This window comes from Lagopus leucura, unplaced genomic scaffold (genome assembly GCF_019238085.1).
Source record: "Lagopus leucura isolate 7727_CA_CO unplaced genomic scaffold, USGS_WTPT01 Super-Scaffold_100018, whole genome shotgun sequence".
NCBI classification, from domain to species: domain Eukaryota; kingdom Metazoa; phylum Chordata; class Aves; order Galliformes; family Phasianidae; genus Lagopus; species Lagopus leucura.
Genome location: NW_024962272.1, coordinates 329,550 through 351,547, shown reverse-complemented (window position 1 = coordinate 351,547; position 21,998 = coordinate 329,550). Strand labels below are relative to the sequence as shown.

Genomic DNA, 21,998 nt, shown 5'->3' with positions numbered 1-21,998 from the left:
TAGATGGTATGCCCAGAGTAGTGACAGTGGAATCTCTGCAGGTGCATATTTTCATGAATGCAATATTCAGGCTCTTCTTCATTGCTAACAAAAATGCAGAGCTAGTGGTGGTGTTTATGTTGAAAAACAGTGTTTTGCAGCTGAGAATTTGCTCTACCAAGTAGTTTTTTATGCTCTCTGTATCTGTTGTAGTTTCTATGGAAATTAACAGGAGAAACTGCTTTCAGAGGAAACTACATAGATACACAAAATACATATGCACATACACACATGCACATTCTGCAGATAATCTCAAAGCCTGACACAATCTACACAAACTTTACTGATAGTGGAAACAAAATCTACAAAAGCAAAGTTTTTGCTGTTTGAAAATAATGAAAGTACTGAAGAACTGTACATGAAGGATGAAAACCATTCTACAAAACACAGCTTTCCCTAGTTTACTGGCAACACCCAACTTTCTCAAATCAGCTTTCTTTTGTACAGAACTTATTAGCTTCACATTCAAAGCAGAGTTGCACTCAAACTCTCAGACAAAACATAAGGTAGCACCAGACCAAATGCAGTCATATTTGAACAGTTAATAATCAGGTACGAACAATTACACTAAAACTACAAGATGCTTCAGGCATTTCATTGAAAAGATACAAAAAATTAGTGCATCTACAGACTGATCATCTTAAAAATTACTTTCAATTTTCTCTGAGAATCACATTCCAACAAACACAGCCTCCCTAGTATTCCCCAATAAGGTTGTACATCCTCTCACCTGGGTAACGTTTCCAAACAGCTTCCATTTTTTGGTGAGTAAGGAATAATGTGCAAAACCAAACTTGCCAACAACAGCTACATTCTGCCCAAGCTTGTCAATAGCTGAAAACTGGTCAAAAGAAAACAAAACAAACTCATCTACATCACCATGAAATAATGAAGCAATGCAAAGTCTGTGAAGTATCTTTATGTTTTCTACTTTTAATATCCAACATAGTCTTCTTTCTGTAATTTTAAACAATGATTTCATCTTTAAGAACTCATCTAATCAGGAAGAATGATTGTAAGAACCCAATAATTCCAAAGAAGAAAGAATACGTTCTTAAAAATCACTCACCCTTATTGGCCAGTTGCTTTCTAGATAAGTACTGTGAATCTAAAAGAAAAAAACATCAAAACAAACAAACAAAAAATTACCATACCAAGCTTCAATACAGTAGTGATTAATTATAATACCTTTGATGTTGAGACTCCTTTTTAACCACAATTACTTTTTCCCCCAATAATACTACTGAATCATAAATGTTAGACTGTTAACACAAGAAATATACAAGTGCATTAACAACGTACAACACAACTTTATAGATGAATAACTAACTTCTCTCCCTTCAGGCACTTCTCTTCCATGAGAAACTTTCATAGGAAGTACAAATTTTGATAAATGCAGCAGTCAGGAAGGACTTCCAGTGTTGAGATGAAATTTCTAATCCAATCAGAAACACAAACCAGCATGCTCAAAAGCCTTGTTATGAAACCACTTCCCTGGGATGCATCAAATTACACCTTTGCCCTGGATTCCTCATGTCACAAGAGATGACAAAGAGATGATCCAGAATCAAACTCCAGTCCTTGGTCTAACACAAAGTAAATGCCTTCAGTATGAACTGTTAGCTCTCAGAGGTATGTTGCTCTCCACAAAAATTCCCAGTTGTCTTAGTTTTCTTTCCACAGAGAATGAGGATTTTGCCCTCCTACCTCACTTTCAGAGTGCAGAACTGCTCTCTAGTCAGCTAAAGTGGAAATTCAATTGTATTCAGAATCTTACATATATGCTTAGTGTCACATGTTGCAATTATTGCTCTATGTGAAAAATAACATACCGGTACATAATTTTCCAAATAACTTTTTTTAAAAGATCTCAAATTCTAGTATGGAAGATGTTAGATTAGAACATATTTAATTTTTCTTCTATGGCAGAGAAAGAAGAATCTCTGCTATTACTGATCTTGGGAAGTAATTTCTTCTTCCCAAGCTTTGTTTTGTGTGGTTTGAATTACATAGACAGATGCCATTTAAGACTACTTGAAATACAGCCAACATCATAGACTATATTCATCAGTTTCATATGCTTAAAGAAATCTGCATAAACATACAAAGAACAAAACGAATCCCTAAGGATTTCTTGCATGTCACACTCTCCCTCTCAAAGCGCAGAGAAAGAATTAAGTTACTTCTTCCATCAGAATATCAAAAAGATATTCTGATTTTCTCATTGATTAGACCACTAATTCATAACCACAAAGCAGAGATGGTCAATATTCCTTTATCATTTGTCAAGAAGCCAAAAGAAAGTAAAATGGCAACAATTTTGTCTAGAGACAAGAAGTATGGCAAAGAGTGATGAGACTAACTGCAAATTCTAGTAAGCACAGAACACACTGGCAACCAGTAAGAAGTACCTGTACAACATGCCAATGTCGGTGTCCTAGTAAAGTGCTTAAACCCTGAGAATCTAAACTGCCATCTGAAAATGGAACTCTTTCCCTGGTAGGCTTATGTTCAGAGTATGCTGAAGTATTTCTTGGATTCTGAGTCTGTGTTGCATCCCCACAGTTCAAATACAAACGATCTTCTCCTTGCAGAAGGACTTGTTCCTGGTTACTCTATATTAAAACAAAACAAAACAAAATAAAATTAACCTTTAACTCTGTGTACAGGAAAAAAAGGAAAAACATTTGATCACTGTATTAACAGATTAAGCAACATGAAAATCAGGCACTATAGCAGTTCTCAATCTTCGCATCTTTTTATACTGGTAGGTTTTATGTTACATTATTTCAAAGCCATATTTTTAAACAATCATTCCACAGGCTTTACAGTGACCAATTTAACAAAGAATAACTCAATAAACAAACAAAACTCCTTACCATACAAGGGTTGACAGTGAGTGCACTCTTGATGAAATGAAACTGCAGAATACCACTTTGGTGAGCTTCGCTTTTTGTATCTCTGTCAGACTTGACGTTTTGAGAAGAATTTCCACAAATCACCCACAGATGATACCCTTCTGAACCCCAGGTCTAAATGTAAACAATAATAATTAAAAAACAAACAAACAACAGAAGCATTTATCCTTACAAGCAACATTAAAAATAACGCTTTCCACACATACTTCATTATCAAACATAATAGATGAAAAAAATCATCAGCTGTTCCTTCTTCTCTCAAAGAAACATTTGCGTTAGGAAGAACATTACACACGCATTAATAATTAAGTGTAATAAATCCAAAGAAAGCCAGTTTGGTTTTCTGAAAGCTGTTTTACTACAAATTATTAAAAAAAAAAAAAAAACCAACAGGCACCCCCCTGTGACAGTATTTTTATATTCATACTTACCATAGAACTGATCTTTAGAGGGTCCTTTTTAGTACCATCAGACTGATACCTTAAAAACAGAACAAAAAGAGTTTGAGTTTGGAATTACTTAATCAAAATAAAAAAATTAACTTATCTTTGTATTGTCCTATGATTCTGTATTTACACTCATCTTCAACTAAAAAAGCCTAAAGCCTAAAAGGTAAAGTGATGTTGAGTGTCTACAGTAAATGTAATTGTTATTCCTGGAACGTGTATATATATATATATATATATATATATATATATACACACACACACACACACACACATGTATATATATATACATGGGCACCAAGCAAATTTTAACAATGCCTTTCTGCCAAAGTCTACCTTCAGCGGAATTAGCTTTTATAGGCAGAAAGATCACTACAAAACTCCTATTCAATAACATTCAATGATCTCCATAGATAAGGAATTATAAAAGAAAAAGATAAATAACTAAGATAATGTATTAGTTTCCAATTATCTTAATTAGATAAATGAAGTGTTCTAATATAGTATTTTATAATTTAGTGAAAGAAAGATACTCACGCAAAATCACCTCCTAAAGTACAAATAAGCTGAGCACCAAAAACACTCCACAAGGACAAGCCTCCACATTCCCAGGTCACCATAACAACACAGCTATCAGGTGACCATCTGATTAGCTTAACAGGCCCTGTTTTATTCCAAATATCTGTTAAAAAACAGACAGTAAAATATCATGTGAAAAATGTCATGTTCTCCAACTGCTCTCATCTTAACAGTAGAAACCAATTCTTTGCTGCTGTCGCCCACTTGAATAAAAAACAAATTAACAATCAATTTTCTTTCAAATAAATTTTGGAATTTTAATGGAAATGGTTTAATGGAAAACTAAAACCACATGAAAACAGGCCAGAAACACATCATACTATGACAATCATATAATTGCAATTCTGGTAAGATGGTTTTCAGGGAAAAAAAAGATTTTACAGCCACTCATGAAACTTCTTCCTCTGGCACATTACACGACTATGAAACTCTTATTTACCTTTTATTTATTTATTTTTTTGGTTGAAATTTACAGGCATGCACACTTCCAGTTCAAGACATAACTCATCCCTTTTTATGTTCCTCACTGATAAGCCTACATTAACAATTGGGACTGCTGGATTATTCAAAAAAATATTTTCTGTAATCTTAGGACTCTGCATGTCACTTATTTCAAGTTATTTCAAGTGCCTCTTTTATTACATTCGTTATCAGTTTTGATAATAATTTCTGATTTTCTTCATAAGTAATGGGAAAGTGATATAAAGATGACATGTGAACTACTGAGACCTGCAGCACTTCAAAAGGCACAACATGACAGCAGCACATGATCTGTCAGCTATCTGTCAGATCCGCTCAAAACAAAAAACCTCACATATGGAACACCCAAAACTCAGAAGCAAGCAGCAAAAGGAGCAAATACAATAAGAGTAATTCAGTATACACGTGCAAGAGTAGTAACTAATGCTATCAGTGGTAACAGAAGAAAACAGTTTTTAACTAGTTAAAAATATGGGGGTTTTTTTAGTGCCCAAAAAGCAGCTGGAAAATTCAAACAATAAAATTAGCTCACCAGGATATTGTTTTGGTGTTAGCTCCAACTTATGAGAAAACTGCATGGCTCCAGTGGTGGTATCTATTGTATAAACCTGCACAGAGCCACTGGAAGAGATTACAAACACTTTAGGCTACAATCCATTTGAACTTCTCCTCAATTTCAAGATGTTAACAAAAGGGTTACATCTTAATTTTCATACTCTGTTTTATACATAACTCTGTTTTATCACTAACTCAACTTGTCCAGATGCAACAGAACAACTTCTTTACAAACTTGTTATACAGTACGTAGAACAGATATACGTCATGTTACATTTACATACATATTTTGAGGATCAGAAAAAAAAAAAAAAGTTTCACAATAATTAATACACCAAGACTTTTTAATTCTCTGTAAACATATGTGTAGATATGATCCACACATTTTTATGGCTTCCAACTGCATTACAAGCTGTATGAGCAAATTCCATTTTTACTAGGTGCTAAGGGGTCATCAGGAGTGCAGCAGTGCAAACTAAGATCTACGTATTACAGTAAATGTTCTTCAAAGGCAATTGCCAACATACTGTATCATTACTACTAGAAGAACACTACTTCATAAGACAACCGAAGACCTGTACGATCACAGTCTTATGAAATACTCTGAAAATCCAATACACTTTTAAAACTGTAGTTCCTCCTATATTAAAGAAAAAAGTAGTAAATAAATACCACAGCTACTTTTTTTTTTTAAAGTTTAAATTCTAAACAGGCCTATATTTAAACAGGCAACATTCTTCCCAATCAAAACATACCATTCTGTCAGTTGGCTACAAAAATGCTACTTCCATTCAATATAATTAACTGCTTAAAATTGACTTCCTAATGCTCCTTTGAAACTAACTGGGACAGTAGCACATTTCCAATCCCTGCTACTGGTCTAGACACTTTATTTCTCCTCAAAGCTGAAAAAAAAAGCATCAATTGCAATTTCAGTTCAAGTAGGCCTTCCCTCCTAGTTTCTTGACACAACATAACATACTAGGAAGACCGACCATTTTCATTCTTAAACTTCTGCAACAGAAGTTGGTGAAAATAATCAAGTACTTGTGTTACACGAGGAAATACATATTTTTCCCCAATGAACCACCCCTACAAAACTTACTTGGCACATCCAAACGCCATTAGTCTGTATTTGTTATTCACTGCCACGCAAGTTCCATCAACCACATCTTGTGCCCAAACACCATGGAGTTGCTGTAAAGAAAGGAAGTCATAAAATGTTGAGTTAAACAGTGCTTTCATTCATAAAACCCACTTTCTATCCGTGTGCTACCTATGCATTCCATATAACTGATTTGCTACTTGACTGTCATGACCTCAGTAAATTTCTATTACAAATACTGAAGTTAATGACATGGCTCAGGTAAACAGCTTCCCTGTACACTGGCATCCTTCTCTATTTTTTTTAAATAAGTAATTATGAAACCAGGTTATATATACAGTGGACTTTATTTCAAAGTTCTGAATAATCAAAGCAAGTCATTACCTATAAGGTAAGTATATCCCTGCTACTACATAAAAACCAGTAGGTAGTACCAAGGATAGAAACAAAACACAAAGCAGGAGAATAAAACCCTCATCTGCAATCACTGAAACTGTAAATATTGTAAGACTGTGAAGGAGTCTAGGCCCAAGTAAATAAATTCTTTTGATTGTTTTTTTTTTTTTTTTTTGTAATAGAATAAAATAGTTCAGCCAGAGGGGACCCTTCAGATCATCTAGTCCTTCTGCCTGATCAGAAGAGACTGAATGATAAAATGTAAGGTTTGTAGGCTGAGCTACAGAAAGAAAGTACATAGCTTAGAAGAGCTCCCAAGAAACAAATCCAGAAATATGCTTGTCACTATGAGAAGAATTATACTTAATTTCAGCAGAAAGCTAGAAATAGCTACAATACTTTGCCACAGGAGAAACCTCTTTTTATCACTTCACTTAAAACTAGTAAACAAACTGTCACAGACAGTAATAGGACCTCAGAACTATGATGGCATTCCAAAACAAACAAAATTAAAAATTTTACCTGCTACTAATTACTCTCTCCCAGTCAGGTATGGCCACTGAAGCAATCTAGTTCAAATATTCAATTAGAAATATTAAGTACTAATATAAGTACTGCTCTTATGCCAACTCTTAAGGTTTTTTTTGTTTTGTTTTGTTTTTTAAGATTATTTCTTTGTATCTGAACAGAAGTTAAAATAGAAAGCTAACTGGAAGATGGAGACCAGGGAATGGGTATCTACTGTAGAATGTGTGCTATAAATACTAAAGAGAATATACCTCAGCAGTGAATCTACTTGACACTGGTGTAATGAAACCAACTCTGCCGTCATTAAAAACAACTGCAAAACCATCAAGCGTGGCACAGTACTCCATATCTCTGATATAAACATCTTCAAATCCCAAAAATGAACCTGCTGATTTAAAAATATGTCAACATAGTGACAATGCAAACCAACAACTTCTCAGTTACTTACTACTTCACAGCAAAAGCTGATTTAAACAGGCTATTTCGTCCACATTTTAAAAAGGCAAATTTTTCTAATCTCCATTTCAAAGCACACTGTATTACTACTACTACACACTAATACAGTGTGCTTTGAAATGGAGATTAGAAAAATTTTATTAGACAATATTTCTTCATCAAAAAGACCCCACAAAATATATATATACCTCGAGAAGATTGCAAGTCCACGGAAAAAGGAACCGTACACAGGTTGATGGCCTTTCTTCCATTGGTCATACCATCCCAGTGAACAAGATGGAGAAATCCATCAGCAGTAGCAACAAGTAGGTCATCTAACGTGGACTGCAAACTAACAAATGTATTTGTAATTGTCTTTAAAATTTGTAACTCAAATCAATGTCACAGAATTATCAATTAGTGTAACAAATATCACATTACTGCCTTTTGCATAAATAAGTTCGGAAATTATATCAATTAAGTTATAATTGTATTAGCCTTTTAGACAGTAGGAAACCAAACTTATAAAATACAGTACCTCTTTGTCTTATTTCAGGAATCAGAAATTATTAACAGGTCTGTATCATCAGAGTAGTTGTTTGAATGGTACACGAAGATCTGTAGATCATACTCATACTACTTTTATATAATAAACATATAAACATATAATAGAATAAACATAAGATGTTGCAGACAATCAACTATTTATCCGTAGCAGAAAATTACCAATATCACCAAGGCTGTACACAATACTTCCCATGCTCTCATTAAGCTCATTAATTCAGCAGACGCTGGAATTCTCCTAAGTAATTCCCAAAAGATCTCTAAAATTCTGAAAACTTGTTAATCATATGTATGTAAATAACAACCTGAAGCCTTCTAGGAAAGCTCTTCCCAACATTTGTTACATGTATTTCAATATCCATTTTCTCCTTTGAAGACTATTTCCAATTTGCACTTTGTTGTTCTTCCATCCCACCCCAATACTATGCAGTTTCACCAATTTCTTACGTTAAGTAGGTACAGAAAAGGCAATCACCACAGAAAAGTTGAGGTAAACAAAATCTTGCAGATGAAACATCTGCAGACGACTGGAGGAAATGTTGAAATTCTGCCTACATACTTGCCTATGTACCTATGTCTCCATTAAATATCTAATCCATACTTTGAGCCCACATGCAAACACATTTTATAGTACCGTAATATGGAATATAAATGTATTACGTACTTTTTTATATAGTGAAAATACATTAGCAAGCACAGAAGGAAAGAATTCCTGATTTCCTGAATTCCTTTTTCACCTTCTCAAGCTTTCTAAAGCTTCCTATCCAGTTTCCTCTTCTCTTTTTAACAAGTAACTGCAATAAACAGAAAAGTTCCAATGCAATTAATGAACATACCTTGTGATAGAAGCTTGTAGGTCCAACACTTTCTTCATTTCAACATTTAAAGAAGGAGCACATTGTTCTTCTTTGTAATGTGGGGTTCCCTTTATATGTGGGCTTCCTCTAAAACAGAAAGAAATACAAACATTGAAACAAGGTGCCAGTCAAAAGAGGTAAGAGTTATTTTTAGAGTTCTTACTGATTTTTTCTTATGTATATCAGACATCTACTACCTACGAGCAACACAAGTTGCTCCAAAAATAATGCCTCCTATTTATTTCCACAGAAACTACAAGAGACAAAGATCACAATAACACTATTTGATAGAGAAAATTCTCAGCTACCAAGCACTAGTTTTCAACAGTTACCACCATTAGCTATGCATTTATGACTGTGACGCTCAAGAGCCTGCCCATCTGCATCAGTATAGGCAGCCCATTGCTGCTGTTACCACTGCTGAAACGCAACACCTACCACCTCACTATGCTCACATTCATTGTTTTGCCAATGAATGTCAGTGGGTGCCATTTTTTTCACAAGGAGGAATTCAATGACACACCTTTGATCCATCCATGCTTTCATTTCAGATACCATTCTGTCAGGCTGCCCCTCTACTGCCATCTGTCATATGGCAACATGTAAAGGAATACTCTTGGGAAGGTTCAACCTCTGCTGCTGTACCACCAACACCCACTTCTGACACCAACATAATAAAATGGGGAGTTACTTTCAGAACAGCCCTTGTACAACACAATTTTAAAGCAAAAATTGTGATTGGTAGTATCATCCTATGTGTCTATAAGGAGTACACAAGCAAACTAATACAACGAGCAGACAATGAATGTTACAACAATTGCACATTCAATCTTTGTCAAAAAGCATCGCAGGTTTAGACTGTAAAAAACTCATGATTCTTCATCTCCTTTTAGCAGATGAATGTTCCCATCTTTAATGTCTCACAACTCAACAGGCAGACATTTATTACAATAATTCATATGACTATTACACTACAGTAAATTATCAGTAAGCCTTTGACCTACCAAGAAAAGGGATAAAACAGATGACTGAGAACTTCCTTAAAACAGACCATTAAACTTTATGTTTCTAGATAGTGAAAGCTTCTAGTGTATATTTTCCCCATTTTAAATTTCACACTCAATTCTCAAACTAAATATAACATACTTATTTGTTTAGTTTAGTTTATTCAATATGCCATATGTTCACTTAATTAAAAAAAAAACCAAAACTTGACCTCTGCAAGCATTGTGACTTGACATCATCCTGTGCTGAAATGAGCATCACTCTGGCTAACAAATCCAATTATGCACTTCAAAGACATTGTAAACAAGTTAGAGTTTTGCCTAACAACATTAGTCAGAAACAAATTTATACACAAATCTATGTCATCTTGGGTCTTAGCTAAGAGAATACTTCACCCTACAGCAAGGCAGCCAGTGTAACTACACAATACATACCTGCATAATAACAACTACATAATAACAAAGCAGCTGCAGTTTTTGAGACGTTTGATATCACAGTGACACTTCAACCTCTTTCCCGACTTTCTTGATCTCAGTTGGCTTTACGTACCTTAATTTCATTACCATTTTATAGCAAAACACTGCATTCAGATAAACTATTCTTTGATGTATACTACACATATTCTTAAGCAAAGCTAAAGATTTATGCTAGCTGAGGTAAGAGAAAAGCAACCTTTAACAAGGTAAAGTTTACAGACAAATATTAACATGTTTTAAGAACAACACCATGGGGGTCACAGAAAAAGAAATATCTGTAAGGCTAGTTAATTTAATGTCCCCAGACTGCACACCTTGTCTAAACAAGTATACATAAAAAGCATAAAAAAATTACAAAACACAGCTGACTTGGAAAAAAACAAACCTCACAGTAGCCAGTTATTCTTTAATCACTATGCATTTCTTGGAAGTTCCACCTGATTTGTCCTTACATCTTCTAGAATCAGGTATTTAAAAGATTACAAAAAAAAAAAAAAAAAAAAAAAGCTTAGCTCCTTCAAATCTCTGCTACTACCTGCAATGTATAATCCTGGGGATTGGACAAGGGGACAGAAAACAACTAGAAATGACCAGATGTTTGAGCCTTTCAGTCCATGTGGACACACAAACTCAGACAGACTGTTCCCAAGCAACATGACAGGACTGTTGCTCATCTAGAATCAGTGGTATAACTCAATTTTCTAATAAAAAAAAAAAAAAAAAATAGACAGAAAAAGATTGTGTAACATATAAGTGTTATTGTAACACACCATACAATGTAACTAACTGACAGGTACATAACCAAGTATAAATAGCACTTCTGTGAAGGACAAAATACAAGCCAGAATGGGAACACCACAGCTGGAAAGATAGTTTTATTTTCAGGAAGATAATATTTCATTAGGGCAGACTTTGTTTTTCTTTAAACACCTCTGATAAAAATAGTTTGTGAGAGTATTTCGGATTTCAGTTTTCTGATATTTTTTATCAACATATTTGTTTCAAACTGCAGAGTACATCTTCTTCCAGACAGCTATTATCATGCTGATGAAACTCAAAAACTTCAGTATTTTAATTTATTGCCTATAGCTAACAATCCAAAGTAAAGCCTGACCATGGGTGCAGGGAGAACACGGTACACTGTGTTCACACAGTCCACATCTGCATGAGTCAGCCTTACTAGTTCAGCTACTTTGACCTTTAAACAAAGAATTTGCTCTGCTGACAGAAGCAGGAAAGAATGTTTGGCCTGCATTGCCATATCAGCATCTGCTACTGTTGTATCCAAATTCTAAGTAAGTCTCTGCTGTGCAAGAATTGAGAGGAATGGACATTCCAGTAACCAACTAGCTACACGCATTTCACCTCTATTCTAACCTCATTAAGGAGACAACCAAAATCACCTTCATGAAGTTAAAGAACCTGAGCTTGAAATAATAGAGAAGAAACTGTAAGTGAAAAAGTAAGTGAGCGGCAAATGGAATGGTGGAAAATCTTTATTATATTTTTCAGAGTTCAGTCTTAATTCCTGTATAGATGAAGCATCAAAGCATGTTTTTCTAGGCCTTCAATCATTATCTTTAAAGATACTGGCCATATCTGTTAACATAACTAAACTTCTGCATAAGTCTCTTAGCACTCAGAATGAGGAAAAACCTCCCACTTCATTAGTGATCCAAGAAAAACCCAGATATAGAATCATTTGAGTTGGAAGGGACCCTTAAGGGTCATCTAGTCCAACTCCTCTGCAATGAGCAGACACCTACAGCTGTATCACACTGTGCAGAGCCCCGCACAGCCTGAATGCCTCCAGGGACAGGACATCCACCAACTCTGACCCGCATGTTCCAGGGCCTCACCAACATTACTGTAAAAAACTTTCTCATATCCAATATAACTTCTCCCTCTTTTTGTTTGGAACCATTTCCCCTTGTCCTATCACAACAGACCCAGCTAAAGAGTCTGTCCCCGTCTTTCTTATAGAGCCCCTATAGACATTGGAAAACCACTCCCAGTTCTCCCCAGACCCTTCTCTTCTCCAGACTGAACAGTGCCACTCTCTCAGCCTGTCCTCACAGGGACAGTGTTTAATCCCTTGGATAATTTTCGTGGCTCTCCTCTGGACAGGCTCCAACAGGTCCATATCTCTCCCGTACTGATGACTCCACATCTGGACACAACACTCTAGGTCAGGCCTCATCAGTGCAGAGAAGAGGGGCAGGATCACCTCCCTCACACTGTTGGCCACGCTTCTTAGGATATGGTTAGCTCAGGCTATAGTTAGCTTTTTGGGCTGGGAGTGGACACTGCTGGCTCTTGTCCAGCTGCCCATCCATCAGTACTTCTAAGTCCTTTTCAGCAGAGCTGTGCCCTATCCTTACATTCCCCAGCTTATACTGAAGCAGCAGTTGCCAAATGCAGTGACATGGAATGTGTAGAGTACTGCATTATTTATTTTTTTGAAGGTAGAATAAAAGCCTTTTAGTGATGTTTCAGATCTTGAAGATCAAAATGTATTTTTTTTTATGACCATATTCATTCCCTGTTCCATATTTTACATTACACTCTAGATGCTTATTCACAAAAAACTAGCATTATACATTTAAACAAAGACTCTGTAAGATGCTGAGGATCTAAACAACTAAGTCTCATGAATGACTTTTAAAATAAGGGTATAGAAATATGGTAAACATAATTTCTCCTTTTCCAAAATTCATTCACTAAGCATTTCATTCACTAAGCCCTGGAGAAGAGGAGGCTCAGGGGAGACCTCACTGCTCTCTATAACTTCCTGAAGGAAGGTTGTGGTGAGCTGGGGGTCGGCCTCTCCTCTCGTGTCATTAGTGATAGGACCAGAGGGAATGGTTTCAAGCTACGGCAGGGGAGATTCAGGCTGGACATGAGGAAGTATTACTTTTCAGAAAGGGTGGTCAGGCACTGGAATGGACTGCCCAGGGAGGTGGTGGAATCACCGACCCTGGGGGTGTTCAAGGAAAGGCTGGATGTTGTGTTGAGGGACATGGTTTAGTAGGAGCTATTGGGAATAGGTGAACGGTTGGACTGGGTGATCTTTTAGGTCTTTTCCAACCTTGGTGATTCTATGATTCTTTTCCCACGTTAATCTGATGTAGATTTCTAACCTGACTTTCCCCAAACTAAAGAGAAGCATATACGTAAGTGAAATGCTAAAATTCTTATTGTGAAGTCACATTCTGTTGCATTTATTTGATCCTGCAGAGAGAATTGGCTCTAATAATAAGTAATAAGTAAGTAAATAATAAAGTAATACTTTAAATCTATTAGAATGCTATGTTGAAAATAAAAGATACAAGATCCAACACTGATAAAATGGAAAAAGGAACTAAAAAGCAAAACAAAACAAACAAAAACAAACCATCCAACCCAACAGTATCATCAGTTCCCACAACTCACAGCTGCTTGGGAAGTAGTGGAGACACTTCTGAAAAGCACATTCAAAACTCTAGACTGGTTCATTAGGACATATATTTAGAACAAATAACTGAAACACAGGAAGTAAAATATTTTTATACAGATTTTGGACTATCTCCACAGTTGCTGCTAAAGCGGTTCCTTCAGTAGTATGCTTTGAATTTTATATATATATATATATATATATATATATATATATATATATATATACACATATATATATATATATATGCATATGTTTAATGTATACATATGTTTAATGTTTCAGCTAATAAAAACAATAAGCAGACCTAGGGAAAAACAATAGAACACAGCAATCAATATTTGCAGATGAATTTATACCACGATCATCACCTTTAAATACAAGTCTTTAATAACAAGCCACTGTCTACCATGCTTTTACGATCAGTTCTGAAATAAGTAAAACAAAATTGCACTATGAGCTTTGATTTCCACGTAATCTTCATTTTCTGACCTCTAAACTTCTTTATCTCCACCAGATACTGCAGCCAGCCATCAGCATATAAAATATGTCTGGTTTAGTCCACATCTATATGCATGCAGACAGAAAAAGCCAGACAATCAATGATTTAAAGAGAGCAAATGAAATAACTATGAAGAGTGAGGAAGGATTTTAAAAAGTAATTCTCCATACAGTCTTTTCTACCACAGTGAATAATAGGTTTCTGTGGTTTGAGAAGCACCGCAGCATGGTTGATACAGCAGAAGGAAGGGATGCCATCCAGAGGAACCCTGATAAACCCAAAAGGTGGGCCTTGTGAACCTAATGAGGTTCAACATAGAAAAATACAAGCTTTTGCACTTTGGTCAAAGTAATCCCAGGTATGTATACAAACTGGGAGAAGAAATCCTTGGGAGCAGCCCTGTGGAGAAGGACTTTGGGGCTCTGGATGATGAAAAACTTAAAATGAGCCAAGAGAGTATGCTTGCAGCCTGGAAGGCCAATGATATCCTGAGCTCCAACAGAAGAGGTGCTGCCAGCACAGCAAGGGAAGTGATTGCATCCCTCTATTTTGCCCTCTTAAGGCTACACCTGGAGTACTGCATTCAGGCATGAGGACATCAGCACAAGAAAGAACTGGAGCTGTTTGTGGTCCGAAGGAGGCCCATAAAGATAACCCAAGGGCTGGAACACCACTTCTGTTAAGACAAGTTGAAGGAACCAGGCTTGTTCAAACTGGAAAAGAGAAAGCTCTGGAGAGACCTCATTGCGGCATTCCAATATTTAAAGGAAGTTTATAAACATGACTAAAATCAACTTTTTACATGGTTAGTTAGTGATAGGACAAGGGGGAATGTTTTAAACTAAAGGATGGAAGATTTAGATTAGATATCAGATGGAAGATTTTTTTTTTTACTGAGTGGTGAGGTGCTGGGACAGGCTGACCAGAAAGGTTGTGGATGCCTCATCACTGGAAGTGTTTAAGGCCAGGCCGGACAAGCCTATGGGCAATATGATCTTAGTATTTGATCTACTGGCTGGCAACCCTCCCCGTGGCAGGGGGGTTGGAACTTGATGATCCTTCAAGTCCCTCCACCCCAAGCCATTCTGTGCTTCTAACTGACACACTAATCAACTATTACTTTTAAAAGTAAAGTGGTGTCACAAGTTATTTCAGTTTCAAAGAGTTCTTAGTTGCTTCTGAACCATGTCCTGGGCTAGCAAATGCCACAATGTTTAATAAAATTTTACACCTAATCTAGTTTTAAATATACATTGTCCAATCAATGCCAAAACCAACTTTGTTGTTTTAACAAGGAAACAAATCACACACAAAATTTAGTGCAAGTTTAATCCCAAGAACAATTATTTAGTAAGTTAATTAACTGTGTATCTCAACAATTATCCATGCAGAGTTTAAAGTTCAAAACATATCTGCACGCTAATCTTCAGTGTACTGAATCAGGGGAAAAAATCCCAACTGGTGAGGTAATTTATGGCACCTATAAACAGTCTTGCTAAGGAAAGGAAAAAGTTTTGAAAAATATCAAAAATAGTAGGGCACAAATACTCTAACCAGACATTAATACAGTAATATGAACTGGAATATAAGCATTAGCTTGTTAATGTGCTCGTGACGGCTGACATGACATTCAGACCTGATTCTAAATTTATGGCCCTTAACTCCCATGTGGGCTCCACTTGAGGATATGAGGAAATACGAGACGAAAATATCCTCAGTATTAAATTACCACACAATGTCTTTTCAAGTCTTAACATCACTATTTTTGCTGAAATGCTGACCTGAAATAATTAACAATCCAATAGAGAAAAGTCTCTACTGTGGTGGTGTTGCACGCCTCACCCCTGTGAAACAATCTGTACAATATCTGTACAAATTCATTTGGAAATTCCTCAAAAAACATTGTTACTTATGTGACACTACTTACGTGCACTACCACTTTTAAGCAGACTACATGCAGAGATTAATCATATTTTGCCATCCTATTATCACACATTCTTTTGTTTTATTTTGTAGCACCTTTAGTAATATGGTGATAAAATTAGACTGAACTAACTGAAGCGGGACTTTGTACTTGTGTTCACTTCTGGGAAATATCACAGAATGTGGGCTAATGGCCAACATTGATCTCTTCCAAGCCAGCTATGAACTGGAGAGAGGTTTTTAAGAGCTGGAGCAGTAAAATAGTCTGAGGCAGTCTATTTTACTTTTTTTTTTATATGTGTTTTTAGTCAAATGGATTAAGCAGGACTCAGCATTTATTCCACAGACTAGAAAGCTCCAGCGAAGTATTAACAGAGACAAAAATATTTCTTCTTTAGAACAATTTCATCTCATAACATTCCTAAAATATTAAGACAGGCAAACAATAAAATAAAAAATAACAAATGAACAGCACTATCAAGGGACTCCAGATAAAGTATAAAAACCTTTTTTCCTTTGGAAAAAAATCAGAATTCTGAACAGAATGCTGCTATTACACTGTAAGCATTAACTTTACACTTTAAACTAATTTTGGGGCTTGCATATAAAACATGCATAACACTGAACAGTCTCTAAACCCTCACCATATCTATTCAGTATATCTGAAACCAAATAAGCCTCAAAAAGTACAAAAAACTAAAATTTAAAACAGTACATTGCAATGCAGATTGAAGAACAAGCAGCTAAAGTGTTTCCCTCTCTTCCCATGCACAAACTCCTCTACAGATGTTTTTTTGCTTGTTTGTTTTTTGTTTATTTGTCTGGTTACATTTTCTTGGAACAGTTCTACTATGAGTAAATATGAACAAGCACTTCAGGATCATCTTGCTTCATCATATATAAGAAAAATTTCATGTGAAAGATAAAAAAGCAATGGGTTTTATTTTCAGCAGCTTTTTTGGTCCATTTCATTAAATAGAGGCAAAACAATTATTTAAGGCATTTCAATTATCAACCAAACTCTACAGTTTGAAACTAGTTTTGAAACAAGTATTTGTTTCAAAAATAGTAATGCCTTATACAGCGTAACTTACTGCATCTACCAATTGCCTAAAGCACAGGAATGTGAAAGAAACCCTGATGCCAAGAAAGTATCTTCTAATCTGCTTTTCTGACTCTTTTTATTTACTGACAATAAAGCATGCACATTGTATTTAAATGAGAGCTAAGGTGACAGGAGAACTTAAACACAATATTTATTAGTTTTTTTCCATCTTTATAGGAGGAAATACAATTGCAAGTTCAATTACTCATTAAACTAGAAAGTCTTGCACTAGGATTCAGGTGCAGCTGAGCAAGTCTCCGGCATGTACTGTCAGTGCACCGTGACCTCATTATGTTTACCTGCAGTACTTAAGAACTCTTTTCAAGCTGAAGTTACACTAAGAAAGTTTTCTTTTTATTTTATCTTTTTGTCAAGATGTATGCCATTTATGACTCAGTTAGAACTGGTTATTTAAAGAAAGGATACTGGAGGACTGGCCTCATTCTGCTTACAGAAAGTACATTTGGCCAGATCATAAACACCAAGCAGAACCTTATTCCGAATTTTAAGAATAGGACCAAGTCCAAACTTTAAAGAACACATTAGGATCTAATGTGTCTATTAGCTGATAATATTCTGCAAAATCTGTTAACTTCCTGGTATGTCATGGAAGTGACCAAAGAGAAGAATGGTAGAGAGGGAAAAAACCTTACCTCAGATATACTGCAGACCTACGTTTGACCTATTTTCCTTTCATTTTTGTTTCCAGCAGCTAATTCTACTCAAATAAAAGGACAGTCTTCAATTTTCTTAATGTTCTGCAAAGGTCACATACTTCCACTCACAGGTAACTTAGATACGTAACTACATAAGTCAGAGCTGGACAAGTCAGAATTAACGTTTGCATGAGTGCTAAAATATCACAAGCAACTGCTTTATCGTGAACTGAAGTGAATCGCTGCACAAATATCACTGACCAGTCGCTCCATGCTCCTGAACTTCACAATCCTGCTAATGAACAGGAAATTCTAACAACCAGTCCTTGCATTCAGAGCTACTTCAAGGTCACCACTTCCTAACACCAGCCCTTCTGTTACAACATTCTGTTACAACACAAGCTGAGCTACTAGAATCTCAGGGATGGTGGGCAAGGAGTTAAAGAAGGGAAAGAGATAGGTTTAGTTTCTCCATCAGGTCAGCAACCTAGCTTGCCTTAAAACACAGCTGTGTTATCACTAATCACTACGCCAGCACTCAGGAAGGAGCCAAGAACGCACTGCTACAGTGGGAGAAAATAGTAAGGTGATCCCTTCCAGGCACAATGCAAGAAGCATATGAATCCTTACAATGATTTTTTAATTGCTTCATAGTTAACAGAACAGATTTGCTAAATTGTTCAGTCCTGCAGAAATAAAACACAAGTATTTCAGTGAAATAGTTTCATCTTTGGCAAACAAAACCATGCCCCCCAAAAGTTGAAGTTCTAGTTCTTAGTTTTTTTGTTCAGTTTGTCTGCTGTTTAATTTTGGCTTGGGTTTGGTTTGGGAGATGGATTGTTTTTTGTTTGTTTAATATCTGGTCAACACAGGAGAAACTATAAAGCAGAACTAGCAAAACTACCAACTGACAAAGCATTGCACCTGCACAGGAAAAGTAGTTCATAATAGCTTACAGAACAATCCACAGTTAATCCCACCATACTCAGTTTACACACAAACACTACTGGCTGTCTTTCTTTTGATCTAATATAACCAGTAGTAATTTTAAGAAGTTTTCAAAATCGAGATCTAAATACAGATAGACTAGTAATCCCAGTAAGTTCAGTGAGATCTTAAGTCCATGCATTAGATTTAGGAGATTGTGAGCAACCCAACAAAAACACTGTAGCGACAAGCACCTTGTCTTTTTCATCCACAGAAAAAGCACTGTATTATCCTTTCGACTTGATAAATAAACCCTGAAGTCTTCATTCAAGAGACAACTCAGCTAACAAATACTTTCTCAAAAAACATGCACTTTTACGTTAGTCACTTTCCAATACTTATATATGAAAATTAGTCCCCTCTCCTTTTTTTCTGATGACAATACATGATAAATCAAGATCATTTTATTATTTCTGTGAACAAACATTGACAACTACACAGTCTGCCTATGTAAACATGCAAATGCACAAATACACCATTAGGGTTTTAATCTCTTCTACATAGTTTCATATCGTGTCAAATCACACTAGAAGTCAGTGAGGTAAGCCACAAATGCATCGTGTACAGTCACATTACATTTTAACAAAGGAAATGTACTACATGGTTCACAAGGGAAATAAGATGATAACGACAACACAAAACCAAAATATTTGTCCATCTTACTAAAAACAGCCCATATTATGTATAAGGTACAGGAAATTTGTTTCAAAAATATCTCAATTATTCTAAAGTTGGAGAGAAGAGAGGAATTTATAAAAATTTTAACCCTAATAATTCTTAAGAAACATGATATATTTAACTGAATTATTACTAAGAAAATATTAAAGCCTGTGAAAGATCAGGAATCCAAAAGAAGTGTCTTATATCAATTACAGAATTAGACATTATTGAGTCTGCTCTTCAGAATTTTGAGACCTCATGAATTGCCAGTAAGTGCCAGGAATCCTGCCAGTGTATAGCAAGCCAATTAGATCAGCTTCTCATCTGAACTGATTCTAAATCTAAAGAAAGATACTCTCTGTAATCATCAAGGTTTAAAACACAAACAAGAAATAAAAATGTGTTTGATCATATAATCTGCCCAGGACTTGTCTGGTCACATTTTCCTACACTGTGAGGATGCAAAGAAAGTTTACAATACTTACTTGGGATACATTGGCTCATAAAGATACTTGTCTCTTGCCGGAGGGATTTCAAAAAATAAGATGTATCCATTCGCAGTCTGAAAGAGAAATACTGATAAAATGCACATCTGGACATCTAGACGCACGAGTAAAATCTATACAGATTCCTGTCATTTCTACGTCTTATACAGAGTGAGCACACCTATGCACTTTTCAGACATACTAAAAAATAGTGCTTTGAAATTCATTCTATGTAAAATCCATACCATTTCTCAAAACCCACTGAACATATCACTCATCTGGGAGAAAACATGAAAATATGCTGTTGATGTAGGCACCCCACAGAAGTTTGTCTGACTCATACAGATCTAAATACATGAAAATAGACAGGTATGTGGAACTTAACCACCTCATTCCCAAAAGAAATGAATTGCTAACAGCATCATCTTGAGTATCGAATAGGAGAGAATTAGCTGTGCTTTCACAGAGAATTAATGCAGAAAGCAGAATGCAGCAGGCCTTCAAAGCAAGAACTCCAGATGCTTCAACACAAACATACACCAAAGAAGCCAGGCATCACCTGTCAGTACTAGTCATCCAGGTAGTTTTGAAAAAATCTTAATTGATCCATCTTTAGATAACACAATATATTTTTAAACTCTTTCAGTCTGAAAAAAAAAAAATCTACTATAATCCAAAACCCAGTTATATTTTGCTATTCTGGAAGACTGATCTAAAACTACAACACTATTCAAAGAACAGACACAAATCATTTAGTTATCAGATGTTCCAATCATGAGTAGAAGCTAATACAGTGCAAGATGGGCAAATAATCAGAAAAGCTTATTGTTCAAAATTAAGAAGTATGATTTGTTCAAAGCACAAACTTAACCTTTAGGCAAACTGGCAAATGAACTTCAGTTAAACAGTATTTTCATACAAACATTTCAATATTGGCTGAATATGTACCTAAAGCATCATTACTAAAGTTAAGTAGCACTGAAATAAATGGTTTCAAGTTGCTTTGCAAGGTTGTTTCCTTTTCTGTGAACAAAGGAAAAAGTAACACCTGTTAGCTTCGTTCATCAGTTCACAGAAATCATGTTTTCTGAAATGAATTTGTGCTTCAAAAAAGTCCAAAAAACATAAGAAGAGCACAATTCTTGCATTCAAAGCAAAAACCTTTCCTATGTAAAAGTATCGAAGCCATAAAGGTGATACTGAGACGGCCCAAAAATAACTGGAAGATTTTCCATCAGCAGTAATACATTCCAGTATTATATAGGAAATAAAAAACAAAAAAAACCCCAACCCACCAAAGATGCTCATTTTTAGTATCTTTACAGTTTCTTTCCATTACATCATTAAATATTTAATCTCTAAGTTACCTTATACTGGAAGGAAAAGTAAAACAATACTGTGAAGTAATCTTTATACTGATACTGTACAAAGGGCCTAGATGAATCCCATTCAAAACACGAGTTACTATTGTTACAGGTTCATTTCTAGACAGAACCTCAAATTCTGTGAACAGCTGGCTGAAATGCAGAAAATTCAACCAGATACTTGCTGAAAATTGATCACATTTGTTTCTACATTGCTTTATAAACACCTGTGCTGCAACAAAATTTAGTGAAGTTTCATCACTGTCCTCTATTCCCTAATCATTCTCACCTCTGACAGTCAAAACAAACATTCAGTGCCTTACAAGGGATTTCAGTACATGTTTTCTCATCTGTTGCAGTGTTTCATAAAGTTGTGCTTTAGTTTTGGGAATAGACCCTGAAAAACAACCTGTACTGGAGGACTGCCCAAATCAGACAGAAGTCTAAAATGCCAATATTTTTCTCTGCATTGAACTGTACTGATGCAAGTTCATTTATTG

The 21,998-nt window shown here is 35.6% G+C and overlaps 1 protein-coding gene across 2 annotated transcripts in view; it reads right to left on the bottom strand.

The window, feature by feature from the left end:
- Window positions 1-21,998, bottom strand: part of RIC1 (RIC1 homolog, RAB6A GEF complex partner 1) — a 48,077-nt gene that overhangs the window by 15,301 nt on the left and 10,778 nt on the right. Inside the window, exons 3-14 of one of the 2 annotated variants that reach the window (XM_042877396.1) lie at window positions 20,135-20,211; window positions 8,882-8,989; window positions 7,691-7,833; window positions 7,298-7,434; window positions 6,123-6,214; window positions 4,995-5,083; window positions 3,941-4,085; window positions 3,389-3,437; window positions 2,919-3,071; window positions 2,451-2,654; window positions 1,109-1,147; window positions 770-880 (exon numbers count right to left, since the gene is read on the bottom strand). In XM_042877396.1, coding sequence (XP_042733330.1) covers window positions 770-880; window positions 1,109-1,147; window positions 2,451-2,654; window positions 2,919-3,071; window positions 3,389-3,437; window positions 3,941-4,085; window positions 4,995-5,083; window positions 6,123-6,214; window positions 7,298-7,434; window positions 7,691-7,833; window positions 8,882-8,989; window positions 20,135-20,211 — 1,347 coding nt within the window. The remainder of the gene's footprint in view (window positions 1-769; window positions 881-1,108; window positions 1,148-2,450; window positions 2,655-2,918; window positions 3,072-3,388; window positions 3,438-3,940; window positions 4,086-4,994; window positions 5,084-6,122; window positions 6,215-7,297; window positions 7,435-7,690; window positions 7,834-8,881; window positions 8,990-20,134; window positions 20,212-21,998) is intronic. The other variant, XM_042877397.1, reaches the window with a different exon arrangement.